Source organism: Harpia harpyja, unplaced genomic scaffold (genome assembly GCF_026419915.1).
Source record: "Harpia harpyja isolate bHarHar1 unplaced genomic scaffold, bHarHar1 primary haplotype scaffold_335, whole genome shotgun sequence".
In the NCBI taxonomy this organism is placed as follows: domain Eukaryota; kingdom Metazoa; phylum Chordata; class Aves; order Accipitriformes; family Accipitridae; genus Harpia; species Harpia harpyja.
The window spans coordinates 5,025-23,150 of NW_026293281.1; the positions used below are offsets into that span (position 1 = coordinate 5,025).

The following is an 18,126-nucleotide window of genomic DNA, read 5'->3' on the forward strand; positions in this document are numbered from 1 at the left end:
TGAGAATTGTAACAACAAGGTAATTTCTGTCCACCAGAAAGACACAACCCCAGCACAAAATAATACAGAGGAAGACCGAAAAAGTAGAGGAAACGTAAAGAACAACCTGTGCCGTAACGGTCTAGTCTCAATAGTTAAGGGGACTGGCATACGTTATGATTAACAAGGCGTTTTATTCCTTCCAAAACTAACCCACCTATCAAACAGTTACTGCCGACGTTCAACACGTGCTGTGCAGAGAACAGACCACTCTTGCGGCACACAGCTTCGACAGCTTTAGAGCACTCCTTCAGTCAGCAATGCCCAGCAACTGTTGGCGGGGCTCCTTTCATTTCGGTTTGAAATGGTGTCTTTGGGACACCAAAGTTACAAAGGCCACAGTTGCTGAGCGGCCAAATAAAGGCCATACTTGCCTTAAGGGGACTGAAGGTCCCTCCCAGGAAGGCCTCGCGAGAAGGGGCAGTGTGTAAAAGTCCTTTAGAAACTGGGCTGGAGGTGGCACTCCTCAGCTGATAAAAGCCACAGCCTATGAGGGCTGTGACTGCAGTCAGCAACTCTCCCCTGAGGAGTTTTTTCCCCAAAGACAGCTCAGAAGAGGACCATTTCCTGGGAATGTTGCACCTTACCACAAGACAAAAGGACACCCCTGAATGCTCCTTTGCCTTGGCAGACTTTGGTTTAACCACAGAAAAGAGGTACCCATTCTTCAAGAGAACGGAGAATCACCTGAACTGCCAGAATCAGGCACAGGCTCGGACAGAGCCAGGACTGCACCTGCTCGTAGCTGCAGTAGTCGTACCTTCTCCAGAACCTGGAGAGACCTCTTCCTTCTGACTCCACGTTTCCTTTGTTCACCATTTGGTCCAGTTGCTGCAGTAGCTGCACCGCACCCTCAGCCTGACCGGTTCCTGTTCTTTGTTCGAGGTTAGATCCCACAGGTGCCCCTGTAAGAAACAGCAGCAAGAACAAAAACACAAGCTCGCTCTCTCCACACTCCCTGCAGACCCAACGGCAGACCCTGAAACCGAGAGGTGGGTCCAGGCTCTGACTGACGTCACGCCTGGGAGCTTTCAAAGCAATCACAGTGCAGACTGGTTTGGAGGTAGGCTCCCATCTCACAGCCCAGCTCTGAAAGAGCTACGGAGCCTGGCTCTATGGGTGGGAATTGCTTACAGCCAAAATCATTGCTGACCTACTGCTCTTCGGTGGTTCTAATTCCTAGTCTCACGTGCTGGAAAATACCAAACACCACTTTTAAAGGAAAACTAATGCCAATGTCATCCTTGCAGCTTTTGATTTTGTATGACCAATTCGAATGAAACAAGCCAGGAATTCCTTACTTACACAAACTCACTCGGTTACAGCCCACAGTAAGGGATGCTGGACTAAACTCACGCTCATCTTCTTTGGAGGAATTCTGAAAGGAAAAGGAACCCAAGAACTTTCACACCATTGTTGAAAATATTTTGATAAAGAAATTAAAATCTAATTATATAAAAGAGTTTGGTTTAATTAAGAAGTAAAAAATTGTGAAGCATAGGTAGGGGAGTGTTAAGTTTGAAATGTAGTCATAGGAACTTAGGAAGTTTAGAAAATGTACTATGTGTGACTATAAGAATTCAAGTATTGTCTAAAATCAGTTAACCACAGAAACTTTGGCAAAGATTTGTTGGTTTGTAGTGTTTTGTTTTAGGAAACTAGGGAAACCGTTATGGACGCCAGTTTGCTGCCTGGAAACCCCTTACCCTTCCCACCTCGATCTAATTATCGAGGATTCCAATCAGTAGAGTTAAGTGAGATTAACCAATGATTGTTTTAACATAAGAATATTCATAAGATGGTGTGACTGAAGGACCAATTATTAGAAAGGTTAAATTTAAGAATAGACATAGTATGCATTTTTATGTAAACTAATATAGATGATGGTGAGAATCGTACTGCGCAGAATCACCGAAGAGAGGTCAAGAAGCGGACAAGTGAGGAAGACTATGGAAGACCACCAGAGGGCTTCTGAAGACCACCAGAGACCTTCACTGTGCTTGCGTAAAGGACATTTACATATGTTAATAGTTTCCCGGAAAACTAATGATTATGTATAACATTTCTCGGAAATCTAGTGAATATGTATAACAGGTGTGCATTTAACCTGCATAGTTAAACCAGACAGATGCACACGATAGGTGGAGCGATCCCCCGTGTGCCCAACGCTGCAAGAAAGGAGTGCCTGCTTCTTAACTTCTCATTGCTGTTAAGGAATTTTATTCCGGATTTCGGCAACACCATGTAAAATTCTGTTCTACGGGAGATCTTTGTTTCTTTGCTTGCTTGCTTGAAGAACTAAAAGGCAAGGTCTACTCTCTTGTTCTGTGACTTTAATTTCTTTCCTGCTACTATGAGGACTTTCTTCACCAATATCTTTCTACCCCTCCCCCCTCAGGACATTCCCAGGCCTAACATAAAGCTGGAATTCACGGACTAGACTTTAATATAGCAGATAGATAGTGAAAGAGGAACAGCAGCTATGGCACAGACAGAGATTTTAAAAAACATCGACAGAGGTGCTGTGGGGAATAACAGCCGCTGGACAATACAGGCCCCTAGACATCAGCTCTGCTAAGACACACTCATAGGAAGCAGAGTAACAGGGCAGGGACAAAAGTGAAAAGTGCCAGAAGCAAGAGGTGAGCCAGGAATACCCATTCGCAAGGCTATCAGCAATACAAAGGACCACAAACAACAAAACCACCAGGTAAGCTTCTTTAGGAGAAAGTAAAACAACTTTGTCACAGAGATAAGAGAAGAGAAGAATAGATCCCTCCCTGATGGTGCTTCTCTTGCACTAAGCTCAGGTTCACGTGAAATTCCAAACTTCAGATGGCCAGAGATCTTTGCAGTTTAGTCTCGGAGCATTAACTAAGGTAGCAAAATTATCTGCAGTGACAGGCTGAGCGTCTCCCCGTTCTTTCTTCCTTGGACTTCTACTGGTGCTCCTGCTAAGCAGAAAGATGCACAGGTTCAACTCCAATCATCCTGACCAGACAGCCTCCTGTCAAAATCGCAGGCCTGGAAGGCATTTGGGTGAGAGCTGAAAATGCAATCTATTCAACAGCCATGCGACTGCGGCACTTCCATGCTCCTCCTTCTGAATTGACTGCCGATGCTGTAAAGTCAGTCCTACGTGTACTAAGCAGACAGATTTCCTTCATGTTTTAACGAGACCCTTCCCTTTTTGAGATGCACTCTAGAACACCAGCTGGATTTGGATCCAAAGTCATACACTGCTCATAAACTGAACAAGAGCCCTGGAGGAATGACCAGAAGAATCCTGAGAAAGTACAGGCACTACTGAGATGGTTTTTTCTAAACCCGATCTTTCTTCTCATCCTGAATACCAGAAGAAAACAAATGGAAAGCAAACCAAATGGAAGGCATGTCACAGAAGCACCTGGCTCTGATCTCCTAAAAAAGCACACGAGGGAGAGCTCATCTGCTCAGGATTCCATGCGGTGCTCCTGACATCTGGTCTGGTATTCATAAAGACACCAGTTTGTGTCTGGAGCTCCCTCCCAGCATAACAGTGCCCTGACTAGTGCAAATTGCAGCTACGAGTCATGGTGGCACAAGCATCTCTTCTGGAGAAGGTTCTTCTCACCTGAACTGGTATTTACCAAGTTGATGATTCACTCATCCTAGTTCCAGTTTACCTGGAAAGAGCTCAGGACATGTCCTCCCACATCAGTTAACACAGTAGGAGGTTACGGTGACGTCTGCCACCTACCACATCATTTCTCAGGGTCCAACATGCTAACCTGGAGCTCCAGCTTCCGAGGACCCTAACGTTTGGGAAATTCAGCCACTGTACAAGGAGCGGAGGCATTCTGGGGACAGCGATTATAGCAAAGCGGGGAATAAAAAAAAGCATCTTTCAGAGGATGACCTTATCCCACCAACAGAGTGTTTGGGGCACCTGAGGAAAGAAGCCAGAAAGGGCACGTGTAGAGACACCTGTCACTAATCCTGCAAAGGTGAGCCGAGGGGAATAAAAAGGGATACAGGCTTTAGAGACAAATTAGCCTGCTTGTTTTAGAGAAGTTCTTCTGTACTGGAGGCTCCTGAGGAGTTACCAGGCAGTCTCCTTCCTATCTTGAAAATCCAAGAAACCTGCCAAAAACCCCTCTTCTGAAATAAAGTTTTGGGCTTACAACAAGGTGAGGGCTGTTTCAATACAGGAGTTTACCTGTGCAGGCTGAAGGTAACCATGCAACTAGCAGCACCTGAAATTGCAGGCCACTGTATATGCAGGGGATCCCTGCAGGGCAATTACGCTGAGATTGGCCCTCTGAAACCAGTCCTACAGCAGCAAGCAGGCAGTATGCCCCGGCCAGCAGGCAGCAAGCCCACAGACGATATTTGCGTAAAGGCTCAGCCAGTTGTGGAGAGGTCCAAAAGGTTTCTGAAATGGGGGCAGCACGTCATCGTGCAGAAACACGCAGAAATCTGGGCATCTGATGCAACTGTTCACCTCCCAAGGAATGGTGGGAGAAGCAGCTGTTCCTTTTATACCACCAGGCAACTTCCTTTCCGGACAACCCCAAGAGGAATAAGTTTGCCTCCTTGGAAAAGACTCTCTCCAAAGAGCTGGAGAGGGAAGGCGGCCAGGAAGGCAATAGCATGGCAGGGGTTTGAACTAAATGCAGAATGGCTATCAGGATCCAGAAAATGGATGAAATGCACTGGGAGGATGGGCAACAGCCAGGAGGAGGAGAACAGGGGGGGTGAGGGAAGACCGTCCTACCTAAAGGGTGTGCCTAACAGCAGCTCTGTCAGAGCAGCCTTTTAGCTTGTGGGCTAAAAGAAAAAGACTCTCGCCCTCCTGACAAGGTCTCTGGAGAACAGTGGGTTTAGAAAGCAACTGCCAATCCCTCTGGAACAATCCTGTCGTAAATCTGCCTTCTGATGACATAGCAAGAAAAGGCATGACACCGTTTCAAGAAGAGGGAGATGCCTGCAAAGCCATCTGCACAGAGAAAGGACACTGGTGAGGAGTGGCAAGTACTCGCGCTGAAGCCAGTGTCAAGGTGTCAGCACCCACTCTTGGCCCTTCATGGAGTTCTGCACAAAGGAGCATGTGAGGTAAAAGAGGACTGGAGCCTCTCGAAGACAAGGCAGGGCAACCTTCAGGTTCAGCTCCGAGAGGCTAAGCTCACCCCTAGAGTTTGTAGCTTCACAGTCAGAAAAGCCTGTGTTGGCTCCCGGTCAAACTCATCCCGTGGCTAAGTTTGATGAGCAGGAATCACAAATGCCTCCATGCAGGTGATGCAGGTGAAAAGGGAAAAAAAGTTACCTGAAGGCATTTTTATGCTTGCCACTTTAAGAATCTAGGACTAAACAGATGCTATTGCCTCTTTCTGAATATTCTGTAGCTTACCGTTTCAAATCCATGCTTTGCTTTACTCGTATGGCAAACACGCCCGGCTCCAGTTCGAAAAATAAGTCAAACAGGTAAGAACTGAGTTTACCAAAAGTCACAAAAAGGAAGCAGTCTTGTAAATGGCTGCTCAAGTATTTCATTAGAAAGCAGGGGTTTAGCACCTCCCTCTAAGCCAACAAGATAGATACCCTTAATCTGTATTTGTACTCATGTTTCAAAGTCTCATTTAAAAAATAAAAATAGGCACTCACTCCAGTATTAGGCTTTCTGCTTTTCTAGTAAGCCCAACAAGCAGTTAAAGAGAAAAACAGCGTGACGTGACAGGGAAAGGGGGATGAGCAGCGAGGTGAGAAAGCTTGCAAATCCTACAAGATTACTAACACAAAGAGAAGGGCAGGTAGCAAAGAACCGTAGAAAGATGTTACAAGACTCGGTCGTGGAGCAATACAATGGCAGAGAGGTACAAAGTGAAGCACGTGGGGAAAACCGGTCCTGGCTTCACACACAAAATAGTGCTCTTGGAGCTGATCAGCATCACCTGGAGATTCCGATAGCTCAACACTCAATAGCACTCCAAGAAAACCCAAATCCAAATGCCCCAGGAGGACTTAAGAGCAAAAGAGCTTCCCAAAAAGAAAAAAAAGATCAAGAAGTGGTCTGACTACAGCAGGCAAACTCCTTCCCAGGGTGGGGGAATGCTCAGACTGAATGCTCAGCTCTTCAGTCTAACAGAGTAACCAGAAAAAAATGACAGAAGGCTTGAAGTTGATGCCTGACCGGTTTAATCTTGAAATCAAGAATACACTGTAGAATTATTAACTGTTTTAATCTTTTCTGGAATAACTGCTAACTGCTGGGGCAAGACACAGGACTAAGAGAGAACTGCCAGACTGGACCATGAAATAGCCCTTTCTGGCCTTGTATTTTATGAATCTACAACTCACGCCTTGGCTAAAAGAGATTAGAAAGCATTCTGGATCCTGGTCTCATTCTTCACTCATGTCCAGCAGTTTTATTGTGACTAGAAACTGATGGAGGGGGTGGGGTGGGGAATGAAAGGACTACATCTGTATGAGCAGGAAAAGAACTGGCTTCAGACTTCTCCCATTATAACCTCTGCATGAAATACATTTGGGAATTGGGTAGAATAGAAGGCAACAAGGGAGATGATTTGACATGGTCTGTACGTCGCCATGGAAGGGGAAAGGTGAGCATAAACACTTCCGACCACAACGCTGGATCTGGGACTCTCTGCCACATACTTGTGAATGTTAAGTACAGACACGAATCTTCTGTTTTTAAAAGCGACACTCCATGAAAGAAAGAAGGCTGCCAGACTATAACTAACAATGGGCCTGCCTCTGAAAGGTAATCAAGAACTAAGCTTGAAGTTAGCTACCACAAGCCAGCATTGCACCCTCGCACTGAAGGCGGCCAACAACACCCTGAGCTGCGTTAGGAAGAGTTTTGCCAGCAGCTCGAGGGAGGTGATCCTTCCCCTCTGCTCAGGGCTGCTGAGGCCAGTCTGTGTGCTCTGTCCACACTGGGCTCCCCAGGACGAGACTGGGACTCACTGGGGTGAGCCCAGCAAAGGGCCACAAAGATGATGAAGGGACTGGAGCACTCTTCATATGCGGAGAGGCTGGGACTCTTCAGCCTGGAGAAGGCTCAGGGGGCTCTTACCAATGTACACCTGATGGGAGGGAAGGAAGAAGAGGGAGCCGGGCTCTCCTCAGCAGCGCCTTCTGGCAGGACAAGAGGCAAAGGGCACAAACTGCAAAACATGAAATTAAAGCTGAACACAAGAAAAAACTTTCTGACTGCAACTGTGGTCGAGCACTGCAATCGGTTGCCCACAGAAGTTGTGGCGTCTCCACCCTTGGAGCCCACTCAAAACCTGAGGGGACACGTCCTGGGCAACCTGCTCTGGGTGACCCTGCTTGAGCAGGAGGCGTTGGACTCGATGATATCAAAGGTCCCGAAAACCACAATGCTTCTGCGAAAGCCACAGACAGAGATCTCTGCCTCAAGCCGAGAGGCAGCAGTCATCAGCCGACGCAGAGGAACAGGCTGGGAGGCAGCTAGAAAACTGTTCCCAGTTCCTCCCTTGTCATCCCTGCCTCAGCTGTGCAAGCCAGTGCACTGCTTTGTCGAGCTGCCCAGTTCTCATCCCGCTGTGATTCTACAGGTAACGTTAACACAAAGGAGTTAAACGGGAAGAGCTCTAGTTAACGGCATGGGAACCTGAAAGCACGGGAGAACTTTCCTCCAAACATGGGCAAAGCTGCTTAGATTCTGTCACCTAGGGAAGAGAAGGAAGAAGACAAATGGGCCAAAGGGTTACACAGGAATGAAATACGAGGAAGGCGCAAGAGACATCAAAAACATTGATATGTGCCCTGGAAGGCTACTTTGTAGTCAACTGACCTGCCCATACCCGACTGTGGGCGTGAGGCCTCTGCTCTGACTTCCACTCTTCTCCTCTTCACCATTTCTTCCACTGCAGCACTTCCTGACACTTCTTTTCTTCTCTTGACCTTCAAAACATTGCAAACGTGGTATTGATAAAATTTGGTTTTGACTTTTTCTGGCAGGTTGACCCTGGCTGAATGCCAGGTGCCCACCAAAGCCATTCTATCACTCCCCCCCACCCCTCAGCTGGACGGGGGAGAGAAAATACAACAAAAGGGCTCGTGGGTTGAGATAAGGACAGGAGAGATCACTCACCAATTACCATCACGGGCAAAACAGACTCAGTTTGGGGAAAATTAACTGAATTTATTACCAATCAACCAGAGCAGGGTAATGACAAATAAAACCAAATCTCAAAACACCTTCCCTGCACCCCTCCCTTCTTCCCGGGCACAACTTCACTCCCGGATTCTCTACCTACCCCCCCCAGTGGCACAGGGGGACTTTGGAATGGGGTTTACGGTCAGTTCATCACACGTTATTTCTGCCGCTTCATCCTCCTCAGGGGGAGGACTCATCACACTCTTCCCCTGCTCCAGCATGGGGTCCCTCCCATGGGAGACAGTCCTCCACGAACTTCTCCAACGTGGGTCCTTCCCACGGGCCGCAGTTCTTCACGAACTGCTCCAGCATGGGTCCCTTCCACAGCATGCAGTCCTTCAGGAGCACACTGATCCAGCGTGGGTCCCCCACGGGGTCACAAGTCCTGCCAGAAAACCTGCTCTGTGGGCTCCTCTCTCCACAGATCCCAGGAGCCTGCTCCAGCGCGGGGTTCCCACGGGGTCACAGCCTCCTTCGGGAACCCACCTGCTCCGGCGTGGGGTCCTCCACGGGCTGCAGGTGGAGATCTGCTCCACCGTGGACCTCCATGGGCTGCAGGGGGACAGCCTGCCTCACCATGGTCTTCACCACGGGCTGCAGGGGAATCTCTGCTCCGGCGCCTGGAGCATCTCCTCCCCCTCCTTCTGCACTGACCTGGGGGTCTGCAGGGTTGTTTCTCTTATGCGTTCTCACTCCTCTCTCTGGCTGCCATTTCTGTATGTCCCAGCAACTTTTTTTTCCTTCTTAAATATGTTATCACAGAGGTGTTACCACTGTCGCTGATTGGCTCGGCCTTGGCCGGCGGCGGGTCCGTCTTAGAGCCGGCTGGTATGGGCTCTGTCGGACATAGGGGAAGCTTCCAGCAGCTTCTCGCAGAAGCCACCCCTGTAACTCCCCCCCCCGCTGCTACCAAAACCTTGCCACACAAAGCCAATACAATTTTCTATTCTAGAACAAAAGTCAGACTTAATATACATCCGTATTTCGCAACATTGTCCAGGCTTACACAACAAAACCCAAAAAATTATTCAGGAATAAAAGATTAGCTGCCTTATTCAAACAGAAGGTAAGCACTGAGAGGCCATCCAGAGAATTATGCTCAACAGTTTTAAACAAGAACTACTGCTTCCCAGGACATCCTATTTGCTCCATTTTTAGAGGAGGGCCTAGGAACGTAATTAGCAGGAACGTAATGCTAGCAGAGAGAGCGGGATTTTCTCTGGGGGAATTTGGACAGGACACCTTCACTAATTCACTCCATCTTCAGACACTTACCTGTATTGAAAACAAACCCACCCTGAGCTCTCACTAAACAACAACTTTCCAAAGAAGCTTAACTTTGTTGTTTTCGACACGTACAGCACTTAGGAAACTACTTAATTATTCAGCAATATTGACCTCATACAGACTCTCACAGTGAAGAAACCTTTTGACAGCTCAGCTCAGACTTGCCAAAAACACATTTAACTGAAGCCAGCACGGCTCTCACGTCCTCAGGCAGGACTTCATTCAAAGTCCGCTGGAATTGACAGGAAGGTTTCCCTCAACTTGGATGGTTCGAGGTGAGAATTCACTCCCACCTGACACTGCCTGACTGACACCCTGAAACAGGAGAACTATAGCATTGCCTAGATATATAATATATTCTGCTTCTCCAGACTACTTGGAATATCACTTTTAAAAAAAAAAAAACAACACACAAAACAAAACCACACACGCAACTTACAAGCTCATCACTGCCCTTGTTTACTTCTTTACCTGTAACAGAGGTATTATAAAATCTGGTGAATATTTGGTGACTGGACTTTCTTTAACCAACTTTAAAGGACATTTTTGCATTGTACCTCACTTCCTGAGAACAAGATAAACGACTTAGAAACAATGCTGGACTTCCATATGATATCTTGAAACTGAAGAACTGCAAATACAGCTCTTTCAGAATTCCTGGCTGTGAATAACACATGCCAATGGGATGGGGACAATTGCTTTGGACTACTTGTCCATTTGATAAAGGAGATCTGAATACCTACTAAGCGCTCACAAGAAAGACCAGCAGCAGCTTCTCCCAGGGACCAATAATCAGAACAGGAAACAGTAAGAAAAAACACTCAGTTTTCACAACAGAGGAGGTTCAATGCAGAGTCCCACAGAGGTCTCAGCTGGGGCCTGAGGCTGGTCAGGGAATTCATAGAAAACCTGGAAAATGAGACACTAGGGAGGTGACAACAGTTGCGAATTATACAAAAGACATTAGTACCATTATTACTATCATTATTTAGAAAAACAAATGCATTCTTTCTTTAGGAAAATAGAAACAAAGAGTGTGAAGTTCAACGTCAACAAATGTAGTCAAGCACAAGGAAGAAAAACACGTGTTCCATATGTATGTACTGGCTCCAGCCTAGCTACTGACATTCAAGAATGAAGGCTGGGAGCCACTGGGCATTGCTTCATAAAAATACTAGCTGAAGAGTCAGCAGTGGGTGAAAAGGCAAAGAGAAATTCTAGACATTTTCAAAAAGCAATACAGGACAAAAGAGAACACATTGCTATGCTCTCTTTCAAATCCATGGTACAGCCATACTGCACACAGTTTTGCTCCCTCTAATTCAAAGACACAGTGGAGGAAGGGAAAGGGAAAAGCAAGACACAGATCGTAGATGTTTCCAGACATTATCCAAACATAACCATAGTGACTTACCACAAGATAGGTTTTGCTGAAAAGAGCTGAGTTCTAGATACATAGTGCAAGGTCCCATGGACCTGCTTCATCTCCTACCTCTAACTCCTTGACAGCACTTTCAGTGGTGTCGAGATCCGGAGCGCTGTGAAACAAACAGAGAGAGTTAGTCCCACCCCAACCAAAAAGCAATGGAGCTACATTCCTTGTAAGAGTTTAAACAACAACAAAACATCATTCCCATTGCACAGAGAAAATACTTAGCAGGCAAATGAATTCCCAGTTTATTGTTCTTAAAAAACATCCATTCTTCCACAAGGACTGTTCCTTTGCAATTTTCTGCCCTTTTGTATTTTGTGCGTCTGAGCAAACAAAGGATCAGAGATCAGATCTTTTCAGTCGATCCTCAGTAACCTTTAGGATTGGGGTTTTTGACAAGGTGCCCTCAAACCAGCACCTTTCTCTTCCAGCCTATTGCAATGCCATTCTGCTCAAGGGACTAAAAGAAGGAACCGGCAGGACGTGTCTCTTAATCCCCTCCACAGTGCAAACCTGCAGAGGAACGGGCCTTCACGGCATTGGGGCTAGGCCCTGTGATGCTGGGAGCTGTGTACTGCCTGCATCAAACTGTGTTCCCAACTAGTAACTACACCTTTTGTAAGCCAGCTTCTCAAAAGTTGTTTGCTGCTAGGTATCAGCCAACAATAAAATGCACAGGGAGAGAGAACGTCTCAAAGAAAAGCTGAACCCATGAAGAAGTAAACAAATGTCGCACAAATGTCACTTGGAAATAAGGAAATATGGTGGAGTGTAAGGAATTACGGCATGCAAGTATTCTCTGGTATATGGTCTGGCAGGCAGCCATTCTCATATCCTCCACATTCAGGGGCCCCAGCCAGAACTCGGTCAGAGATGAGAACTTTCCTTCCTCTTCAGAAAGGCCCTCTCCTTGCTTAACATGGAACAAGTTAATGAAAGGAATTACACAGCGCGCCACAGCAGAAGGACAGATATCACCCACCCAAGACTTACGCTGTGGTCATGAAGTCTTCATGAATCAGCAGGGACACAAAAGTACGATTCAGGAAGGGATGCTGAAGCGGCAATGAGGAGAAGAGGGTGGAAAGAATGGAAGAAAGCAAGGGGCGATGACAGGCTGCCAAACTCAAACAAATGCAGTGCTCGCTCTACCATCAGGAGATCAAACACCTGCAGGCTGTTCAGAAACGTATGCACACTACTGGCAGTGCTGTCCAAAGGGATTACACTGTGGGAAAGAGCTTGGTCACAGACAAGAGCAACATTTCAAGCATCTTCTGAACACCACACGACACCACAAGACAGACAACACACCTTCCTCTCCAAAATCAACACAGAGAACAAAACAAGGAGGAAGGTTAATCCTCCTGGATCTGACACTATTCCAGCAGAATGCTAATAAGCAAAGCTAAAGAAACAACTGCGTTTCAATTCATCCCAAAATAAACTCATGCGGCAGAATTTCAAAGACCCAGCCCACTTCTCCAAAGGAAAAAGGAGACTAGTGTGGCACGAGATTTAATGTAGCTTCAGGTCTGGAGACAGCCTAATTGGCGTGGTGTCCATAGCACAGTCTCTTCAATTCTTCTGCAGCTAACAACAGTCACTTCCACAGTAAACCCAGGCCTTGGCAGTGCCTGTACACATCTCATTGCAAAAGCAAATTCACTCACACTCCTAAAACCCCTCTCTAGGCAGAGGCTTGAGTCGTTGCCTATGGCATTTTAGCCCTGCTGAAACCTCACTGGCATGAAAACAGGGGTTTCGGGATGCCACGACACAGTTCTGTTTCTCTGATGCAGGGATACTTCCTGGCTCAAAAAGATCTCAGTCCTAGTTTCTGCATGGGTGCCACCACCTGAAAAGAGACTTAACCTCAACAGTTTAGAACACTTTCCAAAAGCCTCTGAGGGCATCAGCCTTGAACTGCTGTCTGATGACGATCACAGCCTTGGAACAATGTACACAGGGAGCCAGATTATGCTGAGCCACTGCTTTTTTATTAATACTTATGAATACTATCATTATTAATTTTTTATCAGAGGCTAAGACAGCAACAACTCATAAAGTTTCAGACCAAGTTTGAGCCCTACAGAACACTCCTTCAGCAGGACCCAATCTATAAGCACCTGCTTAAAAATACAACCCTTAAACCTAAGCGGCTCCAGCTCCTTTTTCAGAGCAGCTCAAACTTCTGGAATTGTTACAGATCGCAGCCTCCGGGATTCCAAGTCCCCTCTCAAACTAAAAGCTCCAGAGCTCCTCGAGTGAGCTGGTCAAGGTTTTGCCCACTCACAAAAGCACTTGCCCATCATCTCTGTCTGCCTGACTAGCAGACACAAGCAGACTCCTCCAGGGCAATACCCTCAGGGAAAGTCTCTGTTTCACTTCTAAAGGACCATCCTCTTCACTTGTTTTACATCTTCCCCCGCTGACCAGACTGCTCAGCACCCTGTGCTTTAGTTACTTTGCTGGCTGCTAACTCAAACTTCCCATTTGAGGCTTACCACACAACTGGTACCTCCCACAACCCTCCTATTCAGTGTCCCCTGCACACCCAAAGGCCGCTTTCCTTTCTCTGCCTTGCATGCCAGCAGTACCACAAACTAAAACACTCTCCCTTCACTCTTGTTTCTCAGGCTTGCCACTACAGTGCCTTCTAGAAACTGAGAACAGCAGTTATCCTAAAAGTCCTGCTCAGCCCCTCTGCCTGCAGCAGAGGCACGCTCTTGTTTCAAAACAACAGGACAGGTTTGTCACAAACACATCTGAAAGAGGAGTGGCAGCGCAAGGGGAACCTTGTGAAAGAAAAAATCCCAAGAGCACAACAAACAACTACTGCCAGTGAGAGTTTCCAAAGACTCTTTCCACATCCACACTTGAGAGCCAGATTGCCAGGCCAGCGAAAGGCACACTGCTAACAGCAGACAGCCCAAGAAATAAGTACATACTTTGAGTACAGAGCTCCACGGCTGTGCTGGTTTTGACTGGGAGAGTTAATTTTCCCCACAGTAGCTTGCACGGCGCTACGTCTTGGATTTGTGCTGAAAGCAGCGCTTACACAGCATCAAGGCCTTTTCTGCTCCTCACCCCACCCCACCAGGGAGTCGGCTGGGGGTGCACAAGAACCTGGGGGGGCACGAGGCTGGGACAGCTGACCCCAACTGACCCAAGGGATATTCCAGACCATAGGATGTCACGCTCAGCAATATAACTGGGGGAAGAAGAAGGAAGGGGGGACATGCCCAAGTAACTGTTAGGTGTGATGGAGCCCTGCTTTCCTGCAAATAAAACACCTGCCAGACAACGAGAAGCAGTGAATGAAGTCCTGATTTTGCTTTGCTTGCGTGCACAGCTTTTGCTTGACTGATTAAACCGCCTTTATCCCAACCTGCGAGTTGATTCACCCTTCCGATTCTCTCCCTCCTCCCACTGCGGGGCAGCGAGCGAGCGGCCGTGCGGGGCTTAGCTGCCTGCTGGGGTTAAACCACTACAAAGGCTCTAGAGCTTCTCAGTTGAACGCTTTAAACAAAGTTTCAAAATACCATCAGTAAAGCCAGCCTCTTTTCCCACGGAAGCACAAAATCCACACACGGCAGTGAAACAGGAGCACTTTTTACAGCTCCCGTTACTCTCTCAGGCCGATGCTCAGCCTGTCCAAGGGCAGTAGCCACTCGGAAGTGACCGCTTTCACGCTCGGTGAAAGAAGGCAGGAAAAGAGCAGCCCGCACCGTCTGAATTTAGGGTCTCCTATGAACTCACTGTTACCTGCAGTCACCAAAGGCAGGCTGTAGCTTCAACATGCTCACCTGCCAGATTTTAAGTGCGTACACAAGCCTGCCTGCATGAAGAAACCTGGTTTCAGGCAACCGACAGGGAAGTGTTGTTTTAGTTAATCTAAAAGTAGATTGTTTAGATTATACTTTAATGAAAAAAGTAATTAGGTTTTGTAATTGATCAAAAAACTGTGTAGAAGTTATACAATGAATAATTATGTTCTCATGATATGGGGAACCAAAACCCACAGATGTGCAAACAGATAAGTCAACCATAAGCAGAACAAAGAGAAGTAAAACCTTCATGTAAGCAATAATGACTAATGCATGCATCGGGAGCTGCCAACAAGAAAACTTCAACTAAAGGACAAATGATGAAGAAGATGATACGACCACTAGATGAAGTCAAGGACCACCAGAGAGGCTGCGATGTTTAAAGGGGACACTAGATGGCAGCAAAGTCCACGAAATGAAAGACTGTAACATGATGACATCATTTTTTTAGAATAGGCAGGTTTATGTAAAAGATTGCCAGGAAGATAACGTGGCTATGTGACAACTTTGTACATATAACTTGTTTGAAACCATCGTTTCGTTGGAGCACTTGTGGTGGACCAATCCCCAGCGCTGCCCAGCGCTGCTAATAAAGAATACCTGCTTAACAGTATCATCAAAGTGCTGTTAAGTTACATTTCTTGGTTTCAGGCCACTACCAAGGAGGAGTCTGCAGCTGCTACCCAGGAAACCCCCAGCTGTGCTCCAAGTGTTCTCCTGGCACAGGCGCAACTCTGGGTGTGCTTGGTGCGTACCATGCCTCCTGAAGGAGAACAGCAACACTCAAAGTTCCTCCTGGGCAGCGTCCTGCTGGGAAGAGCAGATTTCAAGGCAGGCTGGCAGCAGACCCTGAGGCTGTGCCAGGGCTGGCCACATCTGGCTCCTTCCAGCAGGATTTAGGAAATCCTCTTCCCAGCTGTGAGTGCCAAGCCAGGGGCAGAAACAGCCCCCACCTTCGAGGGCCCAGCTGGCCTCTGACCCCAAACTATTCAGACTTCCACACAGCCTCTCCCTCTAAATCAATTCTCTTCAGGTTTGAGAAAAGAAAGCATATACTTCCAGATTAAGTAGTTAAAGACTGTCAGAGTGCGATTTTGGCTTCAATTCCAGAACAAAAGAATTTCCACTACAGAACCTCAGCCACCACCTCCTTGGTCATCTTGTCAGTGACCAACAAACACCATGCTGGAAAAAATCTAATGGCTAATAAAAAGTATCCTCTCCCTCCCAAATCTTTCCTTCTCTTATACCCTCAGACTAGCGCAGTAATAATCATACAATTATTCTGTAATTACCACCAATCTGAAACCCCTCTAAAGCATTGTTCACTGTTGATAAGGGAGAACCATCACTAACCATGCACCTACCCTTTAGTCCTTTTGCAGCAAGGCCTCTGTGACCAAGCACGTCTACATGGATATCTCTGCCTGACAGGAGATGACCGGCCAGAAAACAAAAATCTTAGGTCGTCTTGGCTCTAGAGAAAGCAAAGTATTTAGAATAATGATACAAACAATTTTAAGATGATGCAGGATCGCGGAAAAGGCAGAGGAGGTGATGTGTCGCACCCACCTCTAATTTCAGAGGAAGTTTCAAAGGGTGTTTTTTTTGTTTTTTTTTTTTTTTTATCATACCCCAGCACAAGCAAAAAAGCACACACCTGCTGCTTAAGGAGAATGGAAAACCACAAGAGTAAGACTATCGAGTCTGGGTAATTACTCTTCTTTCCAGGACACATTGGTCTTTTTTTTTTTTATTTTTTTATATCTCAGTGGAGAGCTTTAATGGAAAATCACTGAGTTCTGATATGGGAATAGCAAAACGTCCTCTGTAAATCTTGGAAAAGAACAGTACATTGAAGGAAAACTGTTCATATAAACTGTTAATGACACGTTTCCGCTGTCAAAGATTCTAACGCTTTTGAGCATCTTTGCCATCCTCATCTTCCTTCCCTCCCCTTTCTTCTGATCGCACTATAGCTACCGTACCTCAGCATAACATTAAACTGTTCAAGTACTCTTGCAAATCGTATAAAATCCAAAATACCCCACACAGATGCCTACAGGTTTTGCTGTTACCATCACGTTAACGACACAATTGGTCCTGCCAAACCTACAACCTGCAAAACCTGAAGGCAATTAGCACACAGCCACATACGTATCGATCTTGTCCTGTTCTTGCCAAAACTGCTGGGTGACTTGTCATCAGCTTCAGTGACTAATAGCAGGCAAGACTCTCTCATCTGCCTTAGCTCTGATGCAGCTCCTAGAAAAATGGCTACTTCAGAAAGTCATGTCTTGTTATTTTGGGAACGTGTTATTTCCCACTGAGTACCAAGATGACAGCTCTTAATTATATGTCCTGAGAGCAGCCTCCACCAACTGTCCCCTGCTGCGCGCCAACACGAACAGCACTGTCCTCTCCCCTGCCCATCTCCACGCTTGGGAGGAGCTGTTCACACACCCCTACCCTGGCCATGCTGCCTGAAAACTCCTGCTGTGCTGCTCAAGGCCATGAAAACTGTTACAATACAGCTGTACCCACATCACTGTTCCTCATTCTGAGTGAGACTGCCCGTTCCTGTGTATTCCCACCTGTCTACAGCAGCTGTTGCCTTCTGTCTTGTAAGCCTTTTGGAAAAGTACCCTTTTTTTTTCTGAATACCCTCTTTGACCTCACTACAGGACAGGTCCGGAGTCCACCACCATGGCTGGTAAAGTCCGTAGCGATACAGAATTGCACAGGGATGACAAATACCCAGTGGTCCAGCTCATTTTGATTGTTTAAGACCAGGCTTTTGGGTAGAACACAGTTGAGAAAATTTGAAACCTAACACTCCCATCTTGATTGGCAGCTCTTTCTTCATCAGTTCTTTGAAATGCTTTCATTCCTTGGGAATACACAGCAAGACTTTCCTCATCAAAAGAAGCAACAAAGATCAGTCACAAAGATGCGGAAAACCGGACATCCACCTACTTGCCGCCTACCTAGTGACATTAGCAAGGCCCTGCCTATACACAAAGATTAAATTAATGGCCAATTTTCCTACACAGGAACTAAGGATCAACTGAATACAACCATCTGTTGTCACCTATTTGCACAAGAGGCACATGCTGCTTCAGCTTCTATCTTTCAGGCTGTTACCCATGAGAAAATGGAAGCATGTTTTATTGTAAGAGGAAACCTTTAATTGGAAAGCCAGTTCATGGCTTAATTTGCCTCTCTATGCACATATCTAGCGAATAGCCCAGGAAACGTTACACAAGTGATTAGCAAAGCAAACCCAGCACACCTCAAGAGATCCCGTAACTACACGAGTCTCTCTTTCCTTTTCACCCCAGTTCCCAAAGCAC

The 18,126-nt window shown here is 46.6% G+C and overlaps 1 protein-coding gene across 1 annotated transcript; it reads right to left on the reverse strand.

The window, feature by feature from the left end:
- Positions 1 to 414: 414 nt before the first annotated feature.
- Positions 415 to 10,983, reverse strand: LOC128138316 (uncharacterized). Its single transcript, XM_052779614.1, is given in 8 exon segments — positions 415 to 459; positions 462 to 621; positions 800 to 944; positions 1,345 to 1,417; positions 5,429 to 5,486; positions 7,862 to 7,968; positions 9,951 to 9,982; positions 10,926 to 10,983. Coding segments are annotated over 8 exon segments (678 nt in total).
- Positions 10,984 to 18,126: the final 7,143 nt, after the last annotated feature.